This window comes from Ahaetulla prasina, chromosome 5 (assembly GCF_028640845.1).
Source record: "Ahaetulla prasina isolate Xishuangbanna chromosome 5, ASM2864084v1, whole genome shotgun sequence".
Taxonomy (NCBI): domain Eukaryota; kingdom Metazoa; phylum Chordata; class Lepidosauria; order Squamata; family Colubridae; genus Ahaetulla; species Ahaetulla prasina.
This window is the reverse complement of record NC_080543.1, coordinates 138,751,508-138,777,037: the sequence shown is the minus strand read 5'-3', so window position 1 is coordinate 138,777,037 and position 25,530 is coordinate 138,751,508. Positions and strand designations below refer to the sequence as shown.

The following is a 25,530-nucleotide window of genomic DNA, read 5'->3' as shown; positions in this document are numbered from 1 at the left end:
AGTCAGAATTTCTGCCCCCCTCCAACCCACACAAAATGATCCCGAAGGGGGAAGACTCTCTGCAGCAATACAAATGTTCAGTGCACATATCTGTCCCAGGGGCCGTAGTTTGAGAACCCCTGATTTAGTACAATATAAAAAATGCAAATCATTTTTCTGCGGACCACCAGTAGTCCACAGACCGACCGTTGGTGACCATTGGTCTAGAGAAGAGAAGGACTAGAGCGAACATGATTAGCAGTTTTGCAATATTGGAGGTGCTGCCACAAAGCAGAGGGGGGAGGGGGTGTCAGCCTATTCCTCGAAGACAGGAGAAGCAACCTGGAAGCAAGGAGAAATTTCCTGACAGTGAGAACAACTGAGCAGTGGAACTTCTGGCTTGCCATCAGAAGTTGTGAGGGGCTCCATCCCTGGAGGTTTTTAAGAAGGGACGGGACAGCCACTTGTCTCAAATTCTATAGGGTCTCCTGCTTGTGCAGGGGGTTGGACTAGAAGACCTCCGAGATCCCTTCCAAGTCTGTTATTCTGCTTATATTCATGCAGATGGTCCTGGACTTGCAACCATTCGTTTAGGGACCAAAGAACAGCTTCCCAGTGTGGTTGTGCGTCTACACAGATGGCTGCATCGCATTTGCGGAACAGTCGGTATGCAAGCCCTGAAGGCTTTTAAGACGAGACCGGACCGTCGTTGCCTGAAACACCATCGGGGCTCCTGCTTGTGCAGGGGGCTGGACTAGAAGACCTCCGAAGTCTCTTCGTGGCAGCCAGAGGCGTCCCGCGCTACCCGGAAGCAGCGCCCTTCTCTTATTTTTCCGCCCTGCGAGGCGGCCGCAGCACGTGGTCCTCCCGCCCCCCCCTCTCCGGAAGACTCCACCTCCCGGCGTGCCCCGCGGCCACTTCCGCCCCCGCCCAGGCGCAGACCGGCTGGCAGGCCCAGGCATGGCGGCCTTCGTGCTGCTGAGGCGATGCGCGCGGAGGGCGCCGGGGCTGCCCCGGCCGGGCTGCGGAGAGGCCGCCGCGGCAGGTGAGGAGGACGGGCCGGGGGAGGAGGGGGGGCGAGGGCAGCCTTCCCGGGCAGGACGGGCGAAGGGCGGCCGACCCCCGGGGTGGATCCCCTCAGGCAGAGGTCCAACAGGGGAAGCGTCTGTCTGTCTGTCTGTCTGTGTGTGGGGGGAGAATGTGTGTATGTGTGTGTGTGTGTGTGAGAGAGAGAGAGACGGGGGGGGCGGGCGGCTGAGGGCCCCGTCCGTGAGAGGCGAAGCGGCTTCCCCGGAGGCCCTGGAAGCCCTTCCCTGCCCTCCCCTGCCCTTCCCGGGACGCTGTTATGGGATGTCTCCGGGTCTCCTCAGGTAATCCCGGCCTGCCCGTGAAGGCCCCGGGTGCCTCCCTGAGAGGCTTAGCCAGGCCAGCCGGGGGATCCGGGGCCCTACACAGCCACCACGGGGCCAGAGCTGGATTTTCCCTCGGGGGTCCCAGCAGGAAGCGGCGGTGTTGGGGAAGACGGGGTGACCTTGGAAGGAGCGGCCCCCCCCCCGCGGCCCCCAGCCCCTCAAAGGCCACTCCTCGACTTACGACCACGATCTGGCAATTGGGACCAGGCACTTGAGTGAGTTTTGCCCCACTTTATGACCTTTCCTGCCACAGCTGTTAAGTGAATCGCTGCAGTTGTTAAATTAGTCGCACGGTTGTTAGGTGAATCCGGCTTCCCCATTGACTTTGCTTGTCGGAAGGTCACCAAAGGGGATCCTGTGACCCTGTATGAGACTGTCATAAGTATGAGTCAGTTGAGGCACCCGGGGCCTTCAAAAGGCTGAATTTTGACCAGGTGACCCATGGGGATGCTTCTGCAATGGTCGTAAGTGTGAAAAACAGTTCTAAGTCACTTTTTCCAGTGCCATTGTAATTTTGAACGGTCCCTAAATGAACTGTTGTAAATCGAGGACTACCTGTACATGCTGAATATTCCAGAAAAACGAAAGTATAAGAGTCAGTGCCTAGCTGCACAGGAATTATAAACACAGAGTGGAAAAGCTAAAATAGTGTCTCCTAAGGTGAATCAGCAACTTCTTTGCCTGGCAGGAGAAGTAACCGTGCAGATATTATCTCCCTGCGTTTGTTCCTCTCAGGGATTCTGGTTTTAATGCCAGGGATTGGCAAGGACCAATTCTTCATGGTCCCTTCAAGCTCTTTTTTCAGGGAAAAAGGTTTTCTAGCCCTTTGAGAGACACCTTTGGTGCACCTGCAGTTTATACGGTGCCTGTAAAGATTGCACTACTTTCTGCACAGTCTGTTTGGGGGGAACAGATTCAGACACCCGTTGTCTTTATGCACAGAAAAGAATTTCAGAAGTTGTGTGAGCTTCATCGCTGGAGGCTTTCAAGAAGAGGCTGGGCTGGGAGCTGTCAGAATGGGTGTAGGTAGGGTCTCCTGCTTAGGCTCTGGGGGTTGGATTAGATGACCTACAAGGTCCCTTCCAACTCTGTTAGTCTGATTTTTTTTAAAAAGGAATTCATCAGGCTCAGCTCTGAATTTTTATAGTTGAAGTACAGGTAGTCCTTGACTTGTAACAGTTCATTTAATCACTTTAATGACTGTTCGAAGTTACAACGGCACTCAAAAAAGTTGACTTATGACCATTTTTCACGCTTAAGACCATTGCAGCATCCCCATGATCACAGGATCAAAATTCAGACGCTTGGCAACTGACTCATTTATGACCACCTGACAAGCGAAGTCAATGCGGATGTCAGATTCACTGAACAACCCAGTTACCAATTTAACAACTGCAGTGAATCACTTAACAATGTGTAAAGAAAGGTTGTAAAATGGGACAAAATTCAGCTAACAATTGTCTCGCTTAGCAACAAAAAATTTGGGCTCAATTCTGGTCGTAAATCAAGGACCACCTGTAATCTCTTGCTGTGTGAGCTCAAACAAAATCCATTGCAGGTTCTTGTACTTGGTCTTAAATATTTCTTCCTGAAGTATTGAATAGTCTGTGGAGAAAGTTATTTTGATATCAGACTGGTACAAGTGTAATGTTCTTATCTATTTCTGGCCTGCTTGCCTACCCAGACTGCTTTTTTCCTACTTGTAGGTCATTTGGAGAACCTTGCTTGTCTTAACTGTTCCTCCATGAGGCTAATAAAAGACATGTAAGTATGAATTTTTGTAACACTACTATGAGTAACCTGCTTATTTTGACAGCTTATGGAATGGAGGGTCTTATAAGTAGTTGGTATGTATACATGTTTGTAAAAAATAATTACAAAAGACTGAAAAAATTCTTTGAGGTGTGGCTTAAAGTATAGCCTTTGATTAGGAAATGATGCTTGTTTACAGTACCAAAGTAGGCCTTTCTCTTTAATTTCTTCTCCATTTCTGTTCAGTTACAACTTCCCATATTCATCCGGTTTGTTTCCTCCCTTCTCAATGGAGTCTTCTCTGTTCCTATCTCATTCCTCTCCCATTATTTTTATTTTCTGATTTGTGTTGGATATTGAATGGGGTGTGGCTGTGTTGACAATATTTGTTATTAAGATGGAAGAGAGACCTTATTTTATAGGTAGTACAGTTTAGTCAATAGTTCTTAATTAAGGGATTTTGTTTTGACTTTGATGGAATATAACTTCTGGCAAGTTTGTTTGGAGATGCATACATTCATATGCTCACATAGATGATGCGTGAGATGTGTCCACATTTATTCCAGAGGGAGGAAGTCTGCAGGATTGGTCTCAGCTGGATTTCACCTTAGGTTGATAAGGAGTGAAGCTTGGCACTGCACAGGATTTTGCTTATCTTTTCCTATGATGGGTGGACATATTTTGCCTGTCTTAAAGTTGTTAGTCTATTTTGGCTTAGCATGGGCAGGCTTAAATTTGAACAATATAAGTATTTTAAATGTTAAGTATTTCTTTAAATTTTAAGTATTTCTTAAAAATTAGTGCAAAGCTAGAAGCAGAATAATTTTGAAATGTGCTTCCAAAAGTCCAATCCAGAAAAGAAATGGCAAATCAATGTTGCCATCACATGCACAGAAAATGAAACTGGTCCTCTATATATTTACAATTTCAGACTTTCATCATCTTAGCCACAAGGGTACAGAGTTATTGGTGACCTAAAGGATTATTGGTGCTTTGTCTGTTTAATGAAATGAATTGTACATAAATTATATTAGAATTTCCCCCCCAAGCTTTCATCACTGCCAGTAAAAAGAGACCATGTGTTCTTTTACAGTATGGGTGCTTGTGCCTCTGAATTGTTTTGTAGAATCAGTTGGAGGTCTTTGTGTTTATTTTGCTGTATGACCGCAAAGGCCATACAGGTAGTCCTTGACTTACAACCATATTTGAGCCGGAAATTTCTGTTGTTAAGTGGGACATTTATAAAGTGAGTTTTGCCCCATTTTACAACCTTTCGTGCCAGAGTTTTTAACTGAATCACTGCAGTTGTTAAGTTAGTAGCATGGTTGTTCAGTGTATCTGGCTTCCCCATTGACTTTGCACATCAGAAGGTCACAAAAGGAGATCACGCGATCCTGGGACACTGCAACTGTCATAAATAGGAACTAGTTGCCAAGCGGCCAAATTTTGATCACCTGACCATGAGGATGTTGCAAAGGTTGTAACTGAAAAACGGTCATAACTCCCATTTTTCAATGTTGTAACTTTGAATGGTCACTAAATGAACTGTTGTAACTTGAGGACTCCCTGCTCCTGATCGCCTCCTCCCTATTTTCTCTCTCTCCTGCTGATTCCCACCAGCAGAGCAGCAGCCATGATTGCCCACAAAAGCGTGAGAGCAACGTTCTAGTTATATATATATATAAAAAATAACCCCAAACCCAGCCCTAAAATTATTATTTTTTCCTTGTAACCTCATAAGAGGCAATTATAGATTAGTGGGAAATCCCAGAAATGTTCTTCCAAGAGACGAGAGAAAACGCCAGGAAAGAATTGAGTCATGCAATGAAGAACCAGTGGGAAGATGGCAGCTCTCTCACCCGCTCAGCAGCAGCAGCGCTAAAGTGGCATGGCTCTGCTTAACCCCTGGACTCTCTTTGCTCACTCGACTCAGGGTGGTCTCTAGGCTGCCCAGGATCCTTCAGGGTTTTTGCTGTTCCTTCCATCGCCTGCATGACTCCAGATGCTCCTCTTTTCTAGGTGGAAAATGTTTTCTCTGTTGCTGCTCAGAAATTGAGAAGGCCAGTCAACACTGATCTCCCTTTTATCCTGGTTACTCCCAAGCCATCTCTGCTTCTGTCAGGGAGCTTCCTTCACCCCAGCCCCCAACTTCAGCCGGACATGAGGCTGTCATTGTGACCATCCCTGACTGGGGCGTCTCCTTTCAAAGGGAGAGTGTTCAGCCTTTGTTCCTGAGGGATCCTGCTCCTACAGCCCTGGGCTCAAGTTACTCCGAATTCCTGACAATTACACGAAGCAGAAGTTCCCTTTCCAACTCTGTGGAGAGGAGTTTTGATCTGGCAGACTAGCCTTATAGGTAGGGGATTCCTTGTGGGTGTCCTATCTTAAATATAACTTAAGTAACTCTAGTTAAGTAGCCTAACTAGATCCAGTTTGATTTAGTGGCTAGAAAGTGTGAGACTGTGAGTTCAAATCCCGCCTTAGGCATGATAGCCAGCTTGGGTGACTTTGGGCCAGTTCCTCTGTCTCAACTCAGCCTACCTCACAGGGTGGTTGTTGTGGGAAAATAGGAGGAGGAAGGTATTTTGGACATGTTTGCCTTCCTTTGTTTTTGAACCCAGACAAAGCAGCTGAGGTGCCATTTTCTGAGGCAAGTAACCTGCTACTTTTTAGTTTCTGTGGGAATTTCTCATCAAACCCTTTTTCAAAGGCTCGTTGCCTTAGAAGAGTGAGGAAAATTCTCAGGGACGACTCTCACCGTGGTCATCACTTCTTTACCCTCCTACCATTAGAAAGGAGATACAGAAGTATAGCCAGCCACACAAACAGGCTGAAGAACAGTTTTTATCCAGGGGCTGTCAGACTCCTGAATGAGAAATAACACCATAACTTTGTAGTATGATGGACTGGCCAGCACAATGTGTAACATGTTCACACTGGTGCAATAGGACTGTTTTGTTAATATGATTTATTGGGTTAGGGATTTTCTGTCTTCACTGTGAGTTGTATTGTGTTGGGGGGGTGCACTGAGGGAGCTCAATCACATTGTACATGTGTTGTGCATGGACAAGATTTGAATTTGAATTTCAGGGATTTGTTGTAGCCTCTTGCTTTGCTGCTTGAATGTTGAAGCAGTAAACTCAGAATTTCTAGCACTTAAGCATTTTCTCTTTCGGTTCTTTATTTTTTCCCTTTGTCATAGCACTTTGTGTTTTCACAGACTCAGTTGTGTAGCAGGGGTGTGTATGCTTAGGAACATCTAATTATATGCATGCTTTGTGTGAATAAATCATAGAGTTGGACGGAGGCCGCCAAGTCCAGTAAATAGATTGCAGGGTAAAAATGTAAACTGAGGCGCCCTCAACAGTTAACTCTATAGCTTCTGCCTGAACATTTCCTTCACCTCTCCACCCAAATCATTAATATCTGTGTTGGATAGTACTTCTGTCAGGACTGAAACTTGTGATACCCTCTCTTCAAGTTTGATGAGAGGCCACTGACCGGCACTCTTTGACAAAGCTTTTGGGGTCAGCTATGTATCCATTTATTTTGGAGCCCACATTTAACTAGCTTGCTGATCAGAATATGGTGGAGCATTTTGCCAGATGATCTGCAAAGAATCCATCCCTTCTATTTTCCCAGGATGAGAAGCTGCTAGTGAGGAAAGACACTTTAGTTTGTGGAGAACAAAGGGAAGCTTCTCAAACATTATGGTCACTAGAAATAAGTGGGATGAAAAGTATAAACGTGCGCTATTGATATTAAAACCTGCTTTTTCTCTTTTACAGGTCTGCCCGTTTTAAATATTGCACTAATATCTCACCTTACGTTTATTGTACAAAAGACAGCTACACTTGGACAAAAGAAGAAAGGCAGGGGGCAGCCCTGAGAGCGTTTGACTCCCTGCGGCCCTCTCCCCACAGAGGAGTTTCAGGGCCTTGTTGGGTTACAGTGAGGAACTGGCATTCTTCAGCATCCAGAAATGATGACTCTGTAGTAGAAAAATCACTCAAGTCCCTGAAAGACAAAAACAAGAAGTTGGAAGAAGGGGGCCCCATTTATAGTCCAGCAGTGGAAGAAACCATCGTTAAAAAATCCATTGGGCAGAAGATTGTCGATGAGGTGAAGCATTACTATCACGGCTTCCGGTTGTTGTGGATCGATTCCAAAATTGCCGCCAGAATGCTCTGGCAGATCCTTCACGGCAGCTCCATGACCCGCCGGGAGCGCAGACAGGTAACGCTGCCCACAGCACTCTTCTTGGGATGGATACCAAAGAGGAGCCATTGCAGATATTTTAATGTTCAGAGAGAGTCACCTCAGACGTTCAGTTCTGGTAACAAATGAAATATCGGAAGTAAAGAAATTAAAGATGAAAAGAAATAATTAACAAACAAAAAACGTGTGTGGGTTTGTGTATATTCACAAAAGTTGCAGAACATTTTTATTCAGCATATATATAAAGTGCAAGTAGAGCAGATAGGGTAAAATGTTAATTTAGTTAAAAAAAAGGATGACCAGATCTGAATAATTCAGCAACACAGGGTTTGAAACGTTACACCAATACAGGTCGTCCTCAACTGGTCCTTGCACTTACAACCATCGAACATTCCCATGGTTACGTGATCAAAATCCGTGTGCTTGGCAACTGGCATGTATTTGCAGCGGTTGCAGCATCCCAGGGTCATGTGATCTCCATTTGCACCTTCCCAGAAGCTTCTGATAAGCAAAGGCAATGGGGGAAGCGGGATTCCTTTAACGACCACAAGAGCCACTTAGCAACCATGGCCAAAAAGGTTGGGTGTGACATAACTACCTTACTCATTAATAGGCATTGTGGTCCCAACTGTGAAAGTTGAGGATTACCTGCATGGGTTTTACTATCATGCTTTTAAACATAATAATAGACCCTTGTTATCTCATTTTTCTTGCAAAAGTACAAAAACTAGTCAATTTACGTATGTTAGGTTGGAAAACTGCAAAAAAACCATGTTTTTTAATGAGAAGTGCATTTGTGGCATGAACATAGATGGAGCAAAATAACCCATGATTCTGGCACAGCACAGAACCCACAATTTCTCTCTTAATACAGAGAAAAGCCACTTTTACTCAGTGATGGTTACAGTTAATAGTGCTGTTTGTGCCTGCTCTGCTGAGAGGGAAGTCTGTACAGTCTTCGATTGACTCTATGTAAAGGTTGCAGCTTCATTTGCAATAAAGGACCAGTTTATTACCGGTAATACTGTTTTTCTCTCTATTGAAAGTAGGGTGGATGTCTTGCTTGGTCTGAAAAGAAATAAGCTTAATAAAATTGATCAGGGTTTTTTTAATAGTTAAAGCTCCCAAAAAGATGTTATCAATTAGCCGCATGATAATATGTCCTTCAGTGTTTTTAAAATGCTTTTAGCAAGGCTGTGAACTCTCTTCATTTTCCTCTTGCGATAAACCGAAGCTTGTTTTTCTTTGCAGTTCCTTCGGATCTGTGCCGACCTCTTTCGCTTGGTCCCTTTCCTCGTCTTCATTGTGGTTCCCTTCATGGAATTCTTGCTTCCTGTAGCTTTGAAGTTGTTCCCCAATATGCTTCCTTCGACATTTGAGACAAACTCTAAGAAGGTAACCGTTATATCGAGAAATATTTGTAGAAAGGTAGAAAAGTCTTTAGAGAGCGGTACTATCCCTGGTTAAAATACCCGTTGACCTATACACCTGACCAGGTGGCCCTAAGTGTTTCAAAATCCTTCTACTAGGTGGACCATGCTGTCTGCAGACCCCTTCTCTCTAATATTAAACTATGTGTTCATTTTTGTCTTTCACTTCAGCTTAGACCTAGGGAAGTTGACTTCAGAAAATTTGCATGTGAAGGGCTTTAAATCCAAATGCAAAAGAACTAATTTTTATTGAGACGGCTCGGAAAATACCTTGATGAAGCAGTTGAAGAGCGGCTCTTCATTTAGATAATTATATGCAAAGATGCAGGCTTGCATGCTTAATTGGGAATAAACCCATTTCATTTAGCTGGACTTGGTTTCCAATGACTGTTCCTAGGCTAGAAGAGCTTACGTAAGAATGTTGCTAAATATTGTATTCCTCTGATATTTAATAGTGTACAAAGCAGACACAATGGGAAATTGATTTTTAACATCTGTCTGGAGCAGCTTTCTGTTAAAATGCTTTTGTTTTTCCTTATTAGGAAGAGAGGTTGAAGAAAGAACTGAGAGTAAAGCTTGAGGTGGCTAAATTTCTTCAAGATACTATTGAAGAGATTGCCTTAAAAAACAAAGCCGCTAAAGGGAATGCTACGAAGGATTTCTCAACCTTCTTTCAAAAGGTATTTAATTTGTCTCGAAAATTTAAATTATGTTGTTACATTTTATCACTAGACTTCCAAGCAGATGATAATAGACACATCTGATACGATAGTTAACATTTCTTGGAGTAAATCCTTGCCTTTCTGAGGAAAGAGTTCCGGATACCGTCTTCAGACTTTATAGCGTACAGTGTCTAATTTCAGATACGCGAGACTGGTGAGAGGCCAAGCAACGAAGAGATTTTACGATTTTCTAAACTGTTTGAGGATGAGCTGACCCTGGACAACCTCACAAGGCCCCAGCTGGTTGCTCTGTGTAAACTTTTGGAACTTCAGTCAATTGGAACAAACAACTTTCTTCGCTTCCAGCTAATAATGAGACTGAGAAGTATCAAAGCGGACGATAAAGTAAGGGGATCTTTTTTGTTGACAGTTTATTTAAAGAAACTGTGTTGTGGAAAAGAAAATTAATTTTAGAATCACGATGCATGTGGTGGGGAACGCCGGCAGGGCGGAGGGCTCAAGCGGAGGAGGGTTACGAGCTATTGTTACCAATGAATAGAGCTATTTATAGCAGTGGTTTCTGAATATTTGGAGAAAGAGTTTCTATGCGCTGTAGATGTTCATCTTTCACCCTGTCTAGCTGATAACTGAGGAGGGCGTGAATAGCCTGACGGTAAAAGAGTTGCAAGCGGCCTGCCGAGTGAGGGGCATGAGAGCCCTCGGCGTCACGGAGGAGCGGTTAAAGGATCAGCTGAAGCAGGTATTTCATCCACTAGAAGTATTGGAAGGCTTTTGTCATGAGGCCAAAACTCACACCGGATCCCGATGGGAACAATTGATGCACAGAAGTGCTGGGAATAATTCTTCATGAGAGAGAATGGCTCAAGAACCAGCAAAGCTCTGCTAAAAACTGCCAGGGTCCAATTCTAGATGGTGTGTCTGTATACACAATCATCCATGTGTGTGTCTTTGAATCCAGAATGGCAGGAAAAACCCCCACATTGCTTATTGGATGGAACACCCCAACCTCTCTGCTGTGGGAGGCTTGGATTCTGCAGACATCCACATTTTTAAGCAGTAACTGAGAGAACATAGTTCTGTCTCTTTTTGTTTGACAATTCCCACCTATATTTTGACGCTCATCCTTTGACCAAATCTGGAAGGAGATTTTATCAAAGGAATGAGCTCTGCTAGTCGTTTTTGGAATTTGTATTGCATCCTAAACCTTTTCACAAACTCTCGCTTATGAAATCTATGAAAACACAGTGGAATACTCAGGATGATGGTATTCCTAGCAACTTAATACTTTTTTCAGAATTTGGAACTTTGTCTGTGGAACAGCTAGATTCCCATAGTTTTTGCTACCCTGGGCTTGATAATTTCTGGCCTTTCTGTGTATGTTTTCAGTAATATTTGCATTATGTAGCATATTATAACTGCTAATACTTTTCCAACCATGATCTTGTGCTATCCAAAAACCTTACTTTGAGAAGAAATGTTGCTCTGAGGCAAATTATACAGTACCTCTATTTTGGTTTTTAATTACTGTATCTCCCATTTTGTGTGTCCCACTTGGAAACAATATTGCCAGTTAAGATCTAATTTCAACTCCCCAAAAGGCCTCCTTTTAAAGGAATAATTGCTTTAGTATGGTCTCCGCATCAAATCCAAAACTTCTGATATTTTTATCTTTTAATTGCAGTGGTTGGACTTGCATCTGAATCAAGAAATCCCAACTTCCCTGCTTATATTATCCAGAGCGCTGTACCTCCCAGAAACTCTGTCTCCGGCTGACCAGCTGAAAACGACTTTGCAAATTCTCCCTGAGAATGTGGTATGGTTTGCTTTACGTGGCCAGCTTTTTTCTACAAATGAGCGGTCTTGAAAGCAATTGGCGCATTTGTAGCATTAGGAATTTTGCACCTTTGCGGGATACGTTGTTCGGTGTTCCACATCCACACCTTTATCTGACTTCTGTGTTGGAATTCTTTTGGTCATTTTGGAAGAAATTTTCACGTTATTTCATGTTTGGTGGAAGTCTGGTTGTTAAAGACAATTCATGTCCCCCAAGAGCCATTTGTGTATCTTTTCCCTGGACACCAAGACAGAGTGGATAGAAGGAGGAGGCTTAACTTGCCGGATGGAGCTGTCTGTCTTGAGGTTTAGCAGAACTGATCTTGGGGAACTAAAAATACGGTCGGACAAGCCGGGCTATTAATTGGTCTCTTCACACAGAGATTACGGCTCACCTAGACAATTAGTCCAAGCTCTTCTCTGTGCGTCATCTCTGGGGTTCTCAATTTTTTTCTTCACCATGGACCCCCTCTAAACACCACAGACCCTCAAGGCTCAACTCAGGATTTAAGTCATAGCATTTCTTTAAGCTTTCACAGGCCCCCTGGGACAACATTGCAGCCCCCTCAGGGCTCCCTGGACCACAGGTTGAGAACCACCACAATATCCAAATAACCTATTCCTTTTATATTCCCTCTGCAACTGGTTGTCCTTGCCTCCAGGGCATTTAAATTTATCTTAAAAGTAACGGATTTGTTTTATTTGAACATTTGCAGCCGGAATTCGAGAAAGGCAATACCTATTAAGCTACTTTGAACGTCGATCTTACTGCTTTTATATGTGGCCACTTAACATGCTTGGCTCTGGACTGGAGGTTGCCGATGTTACAGTCCAATACAGCTCGACCTCAACTTACAGCCCTTCATTTAGAGGCCATTCGAAGTTACAACAGCACTGAATAAAGTGACTTATGACCTTTTTTCACAGTTATGAAACAGCAGTGTCCCCATGGTCACATGATCAAAATTCAGACCCTGGACAGCTGGTTCGCACTTATGACGGTTCCAGTGTCTCAGTTATGTAACTTATGTAACTTAACTCTCTAACTTATTTCTCAGTTAGTGACATCAATGTTGGGCTCAAATATGGCTGTAAGTCGAGGACTACCTGTACCATATAGAGAGCTGCAGGGTTTTTTCCCCTTCTGGATTATTTTCTTTGCAGTTTGTTAATTGGCTTCTCAGAGCTTCTGGCTAGTCTCTGTTGGAGTTGATGTTATTTACCTGGGTGAAAATAGGGTTAAGTTTCCTGTGTTGCAGGTTGCAGGAACTGGCTTGTTGATCTGCAAACACAAGTCTTCGTATCCTCTAGGAAAGTCCTGTATCTCTGTGTGAATACATTTTATTTTATTTTTTCAAATAAAAAAGGCGAAGGAGGCTCAGGTGAAAGCAGCAGAAGTGGAAGGAGAAAAGATTGACAATAAAGCCAGGTTGGAAGCAACTCTTCAAGAAGAGGAAGCCATCAGGAAAGAACACCATGAGAAAGAGCTGGAAAAGCTTTCCGAAGCGGCTGAAAAAGCCAAAGAGACTCTTCACGCTGCGGAAAGGGTGAGTAAGTAAGGTGTAAGGTTTGAGGAGGCAGCGGTATGGATGCAATGTGGAGCTCTTGGAGGAATGGCAGGATATAAATCCTCCCAATGAACCAAAGAGAAAAAGCCAAATAAGACTTTGGAATTCTTCTTCCAAAAGCATTCCTTAAAAATCCATGCATCCATCTAGCAATCCCAAATGTAAAATCATATTTAAAATGTGTCTAATTGTTGTGTTTCCTGTGTTCCGGAAGGAGGTGATAGTAGATCTGGATTCCTCAGCTCTGAACAAAGTCTCTCTAGATGCCACTGCTGAACGAGAACCGGCAAAAGTGAATTTAACCCTGCAGTCAGAGGTTTTGAAAGATACGGCCCCGGTATTGGAAGGCATGAAGGTAAAACGTTAGGTGGGCGGGAAGCTCAGCACAAACTCTGCAATCGGGAATCGGGAAGCAGTCACGGTTGCTCCTTCCAGATGAGCTGATACATCCAATTATAAGAGATACAGAGAAGGCTCGGGCTGATTGCATTCATTACCTGCTGGTTACTTAAGGTTCCAGTTACAGTACTTAAAGTAAAGCTGGGCAGTCTTTGGCTGATAAAAATGGGGCTGCATAAGAGTATCGGCACCCCCGTGAAATAAAGATAGAATTTGGAACACATTGTAAGGAAAATACATAAGAAGTCAGCTTCAGTTAAGCTGCTTAAAATGAAATTGATCACAGTATTACATAGCTGCCAACTAAAAATAGGACAAAGGCCATTTTATCTACCGCTGCTCAAGGAGCATAACGTTTAGTAGTCGTACAACTGCAAAGAGATCAATATCTAGTGCTATATGAATCTTTCAAACCCCTCACGGCTTTGCCATGTTATGTTCTGGAACAATTGCTATCAAGGTGCAATTGGAAAAACTAAGGGCTCTATGAACATCAGTGTGAAATGGGCAAAACCGAAAACATGGTCAATCGTCTCTCTATCAGTCCCTGGGGCATAAACATTCAAAAGGGAAGTTTTTTTGTTTTACCTTTTTCCTCTAACAGCACTCAAAGGACTGCTCTGATGAGCCAAAGCAAAATTTTCTCTTCTGTGAGCAGGGACTATTATCTGTGAAAGGTACTTGGCAAGTATTAACTTTATGCTTGGGTAAAAGGAGATTGGGGCTCTGCTTAAATCAGCCTGTCCTTCTCTATCCGTGCTGGGCTGCTTGCAGGGAGTGGGCTTGCCCTTCCTCACTCTGGAGAAAGCAGGAGGTCCGGCGGTCTCAACGCAGGGAAAGAGAGTTTGGTATAAGGGTCTGTTGCAATTCCGTTTATATTGGAAACCATCCGTGCTCTGAGAGTAAGGCCAACTGAGTCGAAGAGAAGTGATGGCTTGGCGAGGAGTTATTTAACAAAACCTCTGTCTCTAGTTGTATGAAACAACCATTTTTAGTTGTAAGGTGGTAGGGAGGGTGGGGGGGGGGCAATTGGCTCCTGAAGTATTGGCCTAAGTAATTCAGATTGAATTTCTGAGGAAGCAGGTAGAGAAAAGATTGAATTGTGCATATTGGAGGTGGATTCAAAACAGTCCCTGTTCTCCAGAATTGTATCTAGCGGAGAAGTATTTGTAAGTGGCAGTTTGTGGGGCCGAGTATGTAAGTACCAGGCGCTCTTCCGCCAGCAGTTTTCTGGGAAACCATCCCAGGCATTTTATGAAGTGAGGCTTGCTTCATCCCGAGCCCGTTTGTGCATCCTGCGTGAACCTTTGCTCTCTTTGGAAAGAAGATAATCTTGACTTTTACTATAATCCCTCTTTAATTGATCTTCTTTACCAGAGCCTCCAAAGCTCTCCTAGCTGTGGGACTTTGGCAGGGTGGCCGAGTTAGCCACAGAAAGGAGATGGAGAGATGGAGAGGTGCCTGCCTGTCACCTGAAGTGGATGAGCGGGCAGGTTTCCTCAGCAACCACCGGGACGTTGGATGTAAACATTAAGCGGAAGTGGGAGAGCATGTAGCTTCTTTTAACTTCCCAGGATTTACTTGATAAAGCTTGTTGATCATAGCAAACGACTATTTAGTAATGATTAGACAACATCTTCAGACTGGTTCAGTTATAAAAAATCCAAATAAGAGGGGATCTAGTCTCCGGTTTCTTCCGGAGAGGAATTTCTCCAGGAAACAGAATCAGATGTGATTTCTTATTAGTGAAAGCTGTGTGTAAAAGTTAAGGATCCCTCATTTGTAGGATGCTGTAGAAAATCTGTTGGAAAGTTCTTGGTTAGAAAATCAACAAAGGCATTATCAAATTGAGAGCCATGTTGGTGGGATCAGGAACTGGGAGACTGTGAGTTCTAGTCCCATCTCAGGCACAAAGCCAGCTGGGTAATCTTAGGCCAGTCTTTCTCTCTCTCTCTTTCCCTCCCTCCCTCCCTCCCTCCCTCCCTCCCTCCCTCCCCCCAAAGGAGGTAATGGCGAACTATTTTTGAAAAACCTTTGCAAGAAAACTGCAGGGATTTGTTCAAGGCAGCCTCTGAGAATCGGACATGGTTGAAGGGAAAGGGGAAAAAATTGTCCTATTAGACTGGTTTTGAAAACTGAACAGAATATTTTCAGAGTTAATGTAGATTCACTTTTTCCACTTCATTTTGTCAGCATCTCTTGGTAAAATATTTTAGCTCAAAGATACCTAGATCTGGAATATGCAGGGTCCGTGTTTTTAAAAATTCAGCGGTCTAGTGTTAATGTAAGCCTTATTCTGTTTTATATGTATGCTGTTTTACTTCCTAAAAAGTTCGCGTTAATTTGAGTGTACTTTCAGCGATACCGGGTTTATTCCTGGGATCCTAAGCAGTTATATTAGTGCTTATAATGCTGTGTATTTTTGTGTATATTGCAGGCACAGATAAAATGGATATAATGTACCTAAGCAAATAATATAATTTCTGGTAACTTTTTCCTGTCTTGCCTAGTGCGGTGCATCCTAGCGTAGCATACCCCATAAGATAGCCAGTTTGTAACTCAGTCTGTGAAAGTTTGTAGTGCAGAAGGATGCGGGACAGGCACAAGAAGGTAGGTGGATTTAGCCAGAGCATAAAGTAAGTTTGTCAACTATTTTTGCAATTTAATGAAAAATTCAGGTGTTCTAGCTTTACCTAGATTTATATAATATTTGTGGGTAAATGGAAATTTTGTTAACGTTCAATTGAGTATTTGCTGTTTCTACAAAAATTTGAAACATTGTTTCGTGGACTCTAAATTTCATAAGTCAGCAGCCTTCTAGTCTTCAGTTTGCTCTGACTAAACTGTACTTGTTGCTATTTTTTTCTCAGTTTCTCTTATTTTCTTTTTGCTACTTTTTTTGTACCGGGACTGCCCCGCCTGGTCTTAAATGACCAAGGAATGCTCATAATCTTTGTCAGCATGATTGGCACTGCCATTCCTTCTGTTCATGCCAAGGGCACTTTCCAAAGCCACAGCAGAAACAACCCCAACATACACACACTTCCCTGGAAACGATGGGCCATCCCCAGACCCTCCGGGGAGCTTCCTTACTCTCCCGGATGGTCGAATGAAAGGCGATTCTTTCCTCTTGACATGTCGCCCGCTGGGCTACCTAGTGGTGAAGGCAGCAGGCTAGAAAGCTGGAGATGGTGAGTTCTAGTTCCGTCTTAGCCATGAAAGCTGGCTGGTTGACTTTGGGCCAATCACCAGGAGGCAGTGAGTTCTAGTCCTGCCTTAGCCATGAAGGCCAGTTGGGTGACTTTGGGCCAGTCCCTCCCTCCCAACCCAATTCACCTCACCGGGTTGTTGTGTTGGGGAAAATAGGAGGAGGAGGAGGGAGGAGCGTTTGATAGATAGCCGCCTTGAGTTATTTGTAAAAATGATAAAGCTGGGATACAAATAGACAAGATAACTCTCTTGGATGAGCCCAGGGGAGGGAAGAGCTCTCCTACCTGGCGCTACCAACAAAGCTCCCCTTCCCAGCCTCTGGGTGAAAGCACACACACACACACACACACACCCCCCGCCTGCAGGGTCTTGTCTTTTGCCCTCGTCCTGCTCTTGGGACACCTTCTCAGCTTGGTGGTAAAGCAGCAGCACCCTTGGCTCAGGACCCAATCGTTTCACCAGGTGCAGGTACCTCAGTGAGGATAAGGTCTGTGTTGCCGGGTTTCCTGGGGTGCTCAGATTCATAGCAGAAGGCCAAGAGACGCCACTTGGTCTCTTCCAAAGAATCAGGGAGGATCCAAAGAATTCCAAAGAGTCAGTGAAAATCCAGCCAGAAACCACTCAAGAATAGTTGCCTACCTTCGCTTGGTTCTCTGAAAAAAGGTGGAATTACAATTGGTGCAATGGGGACTGCAGTCAGGCCGGCCAGCATGGGCCACTCGTATCTGAGTGTATTCTTTTGTATTTATAAATATATGAAAGATGGTTGCATGTTACGCAGAGTGACTCTATGAAATATTTAGAAATATCAATGGTAATCGATCTCTTCCTGAATATAGTGCGGTGAGGATTCATGCTGAATTCATGGACTGGCATCCAGAGAGACCAGGGGCCTCCCCTCCCCTCCCCTCCCCGTAGCATCCCTTCCCCTTAAATCTCTCTCATTCCTGGATCTCCTCTAGAGCCCCTTGTATAATGTATTTTACACAGGAGGATGTGGAGGACAAGGGAGGCTTAACCTTCTTTTTCCTTTCCATTTATTCAGGGCGAAGAAATAACAAAAGAAGAGATTGACATGCTAAGCGATGCTTGCTCTAAACTGAAGGAACAAAAGAAATTGCTGACAAAGGAGAAGGAGGAACTGGAGGACCTGAAGGATGACGTGCAGGAATACAGCGAGGTGAGACTGGAGGGTGGCTTGAAGGAAAATGGGCGCTAACGTGAGTTGTGTTCCTCTTCTAGACTTCACAGCTCTGATAGACGGGAACAGAGGTCATTCACAGCCCCAAGAGACACCGACAGCTCTTTTTGCCTTTTTTTTTAAAATTTGCATTTAGTTTAGTTTAGTTTAGTTTTATTAAATTTTTATACCGCCCTTCTCCCGAAGGACTCAGGGCGGTGTACAGCCAAAAGGTAAAAAACATGAAAAAATACAGTTAAGACAACAATTTAAAACCGAGCAAATTAGAAGAAATGGCCAATATTAAAAAATTTAAAATTTAAAATTTCAAACCCCAAAATGATAAAACCCCAATTAAAAAATTTAAAAAATATTAGGCCAGTCCCGCTTGAATAAATAAGTGTGTTTTCAGCTCACGGCGGAAGGTCCGAAGATCAGGCACTTGACGTAATCCAGGGGGAAGTTCGTTCCAGAGCGTAGGAGCTCCCACAGAGAAGGCCCTGCCCCTGCCCCATTTATATCCCGCCCTTCTCCGAAGACTCAGGGCGGCTTACACTATGTCAAGCAATAGTCTTCATCCATTTGTATATTATATACAAAGTCAACTTATTGCCCGCAACAATCTGGGTCCTCATTTTACCTACCTTATAAAGGATGGAAGGCTGAGTCAACCTTGGGCCTGGTGGGACTTGAACCTGCAGTAATTGCAAGCAGCTGCTGTTAATAACAGACTGTCTAGCAGTCTGAGCCACAGAGGTTTTTGCTCAGAACACAGCCTCCTCCGTGTGTTCCTCTCAGGGCTTGGAGGTTCAGACAGCAGGGTGGAGCAGAGTCACTGGCTCCATTGGGTCTCCTTCAGTCCTTGGCCTTGCCACCTCATTCAGACCTGCCAGGGGTTCTGGGCTGTTAGGCAGGTTGAGCATCAGCCACAGGCACAAACAGCTGCCTTCCCCCGAGTGGAGCCCTTGCGTCTTCAGAGGCTCCCAGGAAGACTGAGGGGCCCCCAGTGGCTTTCGTAGGCCTGGCCTGGGCTGCCCGTAAGCTAGAAATGGCTCCCCTCTCCCCCTCCCCTCTTTAGTATCCAAAGATTTATGGTGTAAAAAAATGTTCCTCTTTCATCCTTAGGATTTGCAAGAAATCAAGGAACTATCTAAGAAAGGACCAGAAGACATAGTTGAAGAATCCAAAGCCAGCAAGAGGCTGACTAAAAAAGTGAACCGAATGATTGGGCAGATCGATAGAATCATTCAGGAGTTGGAGACAGACCAAAAACCAGTCGGAGAACAGCTGAGCGGGGGTCCCAGTCCTCCCATTGGGTGAGTGGTTGGTAGTGCAGCCGAGGGAGATTAGTTTTATCATTGCAGTCCCTTCAAGGCAGGGTTTTTTTTTTGTTTGTTGACCAGCCTTTGAGGAACAAAAAGGATGCCCTCCTCTCAGAGAGGCTCTGTTGTTCTTGGTTGCTGGTGGCAAATAACTGCGATTTCCGCCAGAATGATGGCTTATGCAAAGACTCCGCACGTGCAAACTGATCCTTGGTAGTAACTGCTTGCTTCACTACAGGCTGCGTTTCCCATTTAGGGAGAACCTCATCAGCATCCAGGATCTTATTAATGTGATGAAGCAGCTCCAGGAAATCCCCGAAGGCAAACTCAACAAGCTGGCTGAGGCGCTGGATGAGAATAAGGACGGCAAGATCAACATAGATGACGTGGTCAAGGTGAGTCCGCTGAGCAGGAGTTCTACCTGCGAATCGAGGTGGCTGCTTTCGTGGCCCTGGGGGCCCAGCAGACGCTTCCGTCAGCCAACTTAGGATCAAATTTAACCTTATGTTTGGATGTGTCCTGAGTTGTCTTAGCCTGTTGTGTCTGCGTAGTGTAATGTGGCAGCGTGGATCCCTTCAGCTGTGTGGATCTCAGTTCCCAGAAATATTAAGGATGAAGGCTCCCTGCAAGGAGAAAAGTTGGTGCTCCTGTGTATTTGTCAGAGAAATAACATCACCCAGATATTCATTCATGGGAAGTGCCGGTTTCTTTGGGAAATGCCTTTTGACGTTCTTAAATGACAGCATTTTCTGTTATTTTGTCCTTGAGTAAGGCTGAATTTAGAACAAACGTTGCTTAAGACGCTTGTTTTTTTACTTTCCTATTCAAGCTTTTCAAAAATATTTAGGAAGTAAACCTAAGTGGCACACGTAACCCTAACCTTTTAAAAGTGTTTGCCTAGGTGATTGAATTGATTGACAAGGAGGACATCGATATCTCTACCAAGCAAGTAGCAGAGATCGTATCGCTGCTGCACAAGGAAGAAAAAGTGGAAGAGATTGAGAAGACCAAAGAAAGCGCAGAGAAGGAAGCGGCAGAAGTGAAGAACTAGCCTATGGTTCAACAGTTGAATGGAAGGCGGCCTCCTGGGTACCTTAGTCAGCACTTAGTAACGGTGAGATGAAGCACCCTGGTAGTTTTCCAACTAATCAAAGATACAGTAATTTTTGGACCCTGGGGAGACAAAGGATCATTCCATGAAATAGAAAGCGTTCCGGGCTTCTAAGAAATCAACCCATCTTCTACAGTGATGCTGGTTCTTTGGCCTGGTGTGTTGATTCCGTCTCTTTGTGACTGTGACGGTTGTCATGTAAATCAGAAAATTCTTTGCAATGCACAAGGAATCACTTCTCCTTTTTAAACTATGTTACATTTGCTTGTCATGGAGATGATAATGTTTTTCTTCTTGGGAAAGTGAAAATCTCTACTGCAAAATCTCCAATACTGAAACCACTCAAAAATGGCTAAATCCAGGTGAAAAATGGTTTATGAAAATCTTGTAATTATTTTATGTTAATGTGTAAAATTGCACTGCAACCATAATTTAAAAAAATCAAAAACCTTCTCAAACATTTTTATTCGGCTCATTGTTAAAAAAGAGAAAAAGTTAATATTGCACTATTTAGCTATCAATACACATCATTTTAAAAAGGGTTTAAGTTATCCCTCTATAATCCCATTGATCTTTCTCTCAGTTTTATCCATTTATCTAGTTTCACTTATACAGAATCTGGACTCCCAGAGTTTGCAGATCAGACATCAGTTAGCTGCAAGGCGACTTTGAAATTGTTAAAAAAAAAAAAAGTCTACCAAATCACTGTTTATATAATAGGTGTACTTTAATCAGGAGATTTGTTTTTCACCTTGGGTATGAAATAACTAATTCAACGTACTGGAAACATCATAAAAACTGCCTGTATAATCATGACAATTAAAGGCTGCTAATAAGTATCTTCCTTAGTTTGCCTTGCTTTTGATCTAGTCCATTCTGCTGTGTAGTTGCGCTAGGCAGAGTTTCTTAAGCAGCCCTTTAAAGCATTTAGGGGGACGGGGGAGGGGCACTATGTTTTTCCGATGGGTGGAGGTGATTCCAAGTCTATTCCCAAGAATAGGGGGGGTTGAAATTGGCCGTGTGAGCCTGAACGACTCTGGTTTCAGTTATGAGGCTTGGGTTTGTCAGGGCTCAGAAATGGTATTTGCGTTGCCTTTCTTTAATTGAGTTGCAATATGAACAAACACCCTGGGCCTCCCAGGTTTGGTGTCAGAATTAATAGAAAATGTATTTTAGACGCCAGTTTGGAGGAATTAAAACCATGACCGTTCATCGATTTGTCCCCATTTTCTAGTTTTGCTGCCGCCTTAGCACTGTTGATAGGCAAGACGCAAACTTAGCCGATTTACTCTCACACTCCTCTTCCAGTTGTGATATGCGTTGGTTTTATGGGGACGCCACTGAAGCAGCCTCTGATGACCTGAGAAGTTCCTTTTGGGCAGACTTTAAATACGTTTCATTGTGTGAGGAGTGTTGGCCCACAGAAAGGGCCGTTATTTTTTATTGCATGCTTATTCCTGTGACAAATTAGCAAAAGGGAGCACAACTGTACTGTCCATCCAAGTGCCTCCTTTGGATCCAAGAGAAAATCCCTATTTGGGGGCAGAAGGAACGGTTGAGCCTTCTTACAGCTCTACTTCATAATCCGTCAGGTTACAGCGGCTACTTGATGCTACAAAGTACATTGGTCAAACCTGTGTACTTGCATTGTTGCAGAGGAAGTGCAAAGCCACACCCGAGCGAAACACACGTCTTGTGCCTGCTTTAGACTGGAAGCAGCTCTTGGAAACAGTTGTGTGCATGCACAACTTCTGGAGGCGTTAAAGTGTTTAAGTTCATAGAGTAGATACTAAGTTTCCTGTGGTCTGGTGCTCACGTAGTGTTTGAGTTGATCCCTATCCTGAAGGAAGCCACGGCCGTCGCTTTCCATTCCCCGTTTCCTTTCTAGCTCCATATTGCTACCACTTTCCTTTGTCCAAACTTTGGCTGATAACGTAGCAGGGAACGCAAGGAGGAGCTCTCATTTTTGCAGTCGTGTGTACGATTGTGTGTCTGCAGGGGCAACAGAACACAAGATGATGGGAGAGTGGAGCTACCCCACCTGCCTTTTGGCCATGATGACCCAGTTAATCTTTTGGAAAAGAGAAGGGAGCGGCTGCAACTCAGAGAAGGGACCCTTAGTTGCTTACAAGCATGAACTTCAGAGAAGATCTGGAATCTATGATGGTCTTGAGTGGGGAGAAGAAGACTTGCAGGCCCCCTTTCTGTCCTCTTGGGTGACTTTCAGTGCCTTTACCGATGGTGGGAATTTCTTCCTTCCATCGTGAAGAAAGAGAGAAGCAGATAAATTGGCTTTTCAACATTGTCACATTGGCCCTAGATCTTTGGTTGGCTTCTGTTTCCTTCTAGCTTCCATAGCTTTAGCAGCAGGTTCTTCTGAGCAAAGAACTTTGCCTTTTTTTTAAATGGGGCAGCAAGTGGTAGGATTCTTGTTTTGCATATAGAAATTGCCGCTGGAAAAAATCCAGCCTCAACATCAACTCTGTTGACAGCTTACGTGAATTAACCGCCTGTCTCGATATAACACAGCTTTCTGCCTTTGTTTAGGATACATAAAGGACAATGGACAGATAATCGTAAACTTTCTGTATTTATGGGTTGATAAATCCGTGTTAGGAAAATATACATACTATTAGGCATACTTTGTACATTGTACATGTGTATGGACACACACACACACATATCTTTTTGATGGATAATGGTAAATATCAGTTGGATTTAAATGAGAAATTGTTCAGGATTAGTGAGCTGAAGGCATAAAAGGGAAAAGAGAGGTTGTATTTTCAATAAACATTAATTTTCAGAAATAAAGTCTGAGAATCGGTAACTGGTGGTAAACTTCAGATGCAGAATATTAAACATTTGACATTTCATATGGCAAACTGCATTTACAGACCTCCCCCTTCCCTTTATTTCTGAAAATAATTGCTTTTATTTCTGTCGAGAACACATTGTGTTATTTTGGCAGAGGGTTTGCAGATTTAGGCTGCCTCCGTCTCCTTAAGAGGCAGAAGGGAAGATGAGTTTTCATCTCAGTTCATATGTGGGTTGACTGGAAACCTTGAGTTATAGAAGATGACAGGCGAGAGCAGGATTGGTTGGCACTATAAGATGGTACTTGCAGGACAGTTGAATGTACCTCATCTTTTGTAATCAAATTATAAATATTTTGCCCCAGTTCAGATGTAAAATAAAGACTATACTATTCAGTTAAAATATAACCAAGGCCTTTCCTGGTAAAGAATATTCTATGGGCCATGTTTTGATGTAAACTGTTGTATTGATAGGTACAGTTTCCTTAAATTTTTCACGTAACTGGTTGAATCCAGCCGTTCAAAGCTCTTTGGGTCACTTCCGAGTCCCCCAAGAAGTCCAGAGATTTAGGGGCTGCAGACTAACGTTGCACCTTCCCTCCCTTTTTGCAGATTTCTGCAACCAAACTGTTGCCTTCCATCTGTAGCTTCTCTTTTTGCCAGCCAGATGGGTTCCCTTTCTCTGTTACAGAGGCTGGGGCTGGAATTAGGCCTTTCAGACCCTTAGGGCCCCCCCCCTCCCTCTGGGAAAGTCTTAAATCTACAGACTTCAGGCTCCCTTCATTTGCTGTTAAAATGCTCTGGATACTCACAATGGCTGATCAGAGTAGATAGTCTCCCTCCCGATGCAGTGTGTGATTCCATAAATATTGAAGGATGTCCTAGAAAAAACAACTACTGGGTGAATTTTGTGATTTAAAAAAAAAGTTAAGAAATCATGGGGCAAACGTGCTCCTTTTAAAGGTGCAACCACTTTTTTCAACAAATATTTTTTATAAAAAATATATATAGGATCAGAAAGCCAGATCTGAATACTCCCTTGCCAAAATAGAGAGAGAGACTAGATTTTTTGACTTCAATCAGTGAACTTTCAAGCTAAGAAAGACCCTCTTTGAGGTTTTTGAGAGCTGACTCCCCTCGCCCTAGAAGGAAACCGAGGCAAGGGGGAGGAGGGATCTGGTTCAGCCCTGGAGGGGCCCTTTTACACTCCACTCGATTGATTCTGGGAGGGGCATTGTTTCTTTATCAAGATTTGAAATGGAAATGAATCCACATTGGCAAATCAGTGATTTTAAAAAATATCTTAACTGGCAATCTAAGCTTGTAGATAATCTACTGTAGTAGCAGAGAAATTTCATGCCATTTCATAGGTTTTAAGAATTAGCACTAGGCGACCCATCTTGCTTTTTTCTAGAAGGGAATTCAATTCTCTTTTGAAAAGAGCTTTGAACCATTACCAGTTATATAAGATCTGAGTTGAAATACATTTTAGTGTGTAATGCTAGTGGTGCTTTGTGTTTAATATGTATAAAATCTTTTTATCTTTCTAAGCTTAAATTATTATATAAAATACATTATTAAAGAAAAATATACCATATTTCCTCTTTTACTGTGCATTATTTATGAATAAAATCTTAAATAATAAACCTGTCGATATTGATCATGTGAACTAAAAGACAATACTTGATGTACAGCAGAATAAAAAATGATTGAAACTTTTGATATTTGTTTGTCTTTGGGCAATTGGGGTGGGGGATGTTTGTTCTCTTTAAAGCTGTTGCTGCTTTAAATGACTGTTTACAAACTGAACAATTCATTGAAGCTTAACTGGTACACGTGTCATAGAATTATTAGCAAGTGCAGAGCATTGGGTCAAAATTGGTGATTTTACTCAGCAGATGCCTTTTTTCGGAATGTTTCTCTATATTCACCATCTCCAGCCATTAAATCTGTGCTTGGTCCTTTGGGTGACTTAGAAAACCTCAAATAATCAATTTCTTTCTCTCCCTCTTAAATTCTTGCTGCTTTTTCCTTTTTTGAAAAAAAAAAAAATCTATCTAGATTTTGGGCCAAGAAGTTGGTCATCTTTTTAATCACATCCCTGAAATTGGACATCCCTTTATCCAGGATGATACAAGGTCTCCTGCCTTAGCTAGAAGACCTCCAAGGCCCCTTCCAGCCCTGGGATTGTATGTTTTCTAAGGTCACCTGATGGTTTTGAGTACCAGCTGCCTTTATGCCTCCCTTGCTCTTCTGGTGGTGAGTCTCCCAGCTCAGGGCATGGGAGGTGCCGTGGGCCCTAAGGGCAGGGAGCAACCTGACGGCACTTGCTGTTGGGTGCATCACTGGAACAGCGGTGCCTCTTAACCGCTAATACCCAGGCAATGCAAACAGAGAGCTTCGAAAAGCATCGGATTACCCTTCAACGTTTTTTGGGTGAGCCAAAGGTTAATAGGTACAAATGACACCGACAACTAAGAGCGATGGGTGGGGAAGGGAAGGCGTTTCTCATTTGGTAGCTCCTAGTAGGGATGAAGAGCTTCGGCTCGCTCTGCTGACCTCACTTCCCTCTCACTGGGGGACCCTCGGAAGAGACCCCCTGAGGGAGGACCTGACCTGC

General features: G+C 43.6%; 1 protein-coding gene across 4 annotated transcripts; it reads left to right on the top strand.

Moving 5' to 3' along the window:
- The first annotated feature begins 895 nt into the window (after positions 1 to 895).
- Positions 896 to 24,630, top strand: LETM1 (leucine zipper and EF-hand containing transmembrane protein 1). 4 transcript variants are annotated; one of them, XM_058185362.1, is made up of 14 exons: positions 896 to 1,024; positions 3,098 to 3,155; positions 6,932 to 7,379; positions 8,613 to 8,756; positions 9,334 to 9,471; positions 9,655 to 9,858; positions 10,094 to 10,213; positions 11,156 to 11,287; positions 12,675 to 12,854; positions 13,090 to 13,230; positions 17,530 to 17,664; positions 18,790 to 18,980; positions 19,243 to 19,381; positions 19,888 to 24,630. In XM_058185362.1, exons 1-14 carry the CDS (start codon positions 940 to 942, stop codon positions 20,035 to 20,037), a joined length of 2,265 nt encoding a protein of 754 aa, XP_058041345.1. In that variant the 5' UTR covers positions 896 to 939; the 3' UTR covers positions 20,038 to 24,630. The 4 variants fall into 4 exon arrangements, with proteins under 4 accessions (XP_058041345.1, XP_058041344.1, XP_058041346.1 ...); XM_058185361.1 differs by having other exon boundaries at positions 19,225 to 19,381; XM_058185363.1 differs by having other exon boundaries at positions 19,225 to 19,381; positions 19,877 to 20,016.
- Positions 24,631 to 25,530: the final 900 nt, after the last annotated feature.

Excerpts from the sequence above, each read along its gene's own strand:
- LETM1 (XM_058185361.1), top strand. The coding sequence starts at position 940 with ATGGCGGCCTTCGTGCTGCTGAGGCGATGCGCGCGGAGGGCGCCGGGG. Across the intron at positions 11,288-12,674 it reads AAATTCTCCCTGAGAATGTG|GCGAAGGAGGCTCAGGTGAA; the intron begins GTATGGTTTGCT and ends CAAATAAAAAAG. Across the intron at positions 19,382-19,887 it reads ACATAGATGACGTGGTCAAG|GTGATTGAATTGATTGACAA; the intron begins GTGAGTCCGCTG and ends GTGTTTGCCTAG.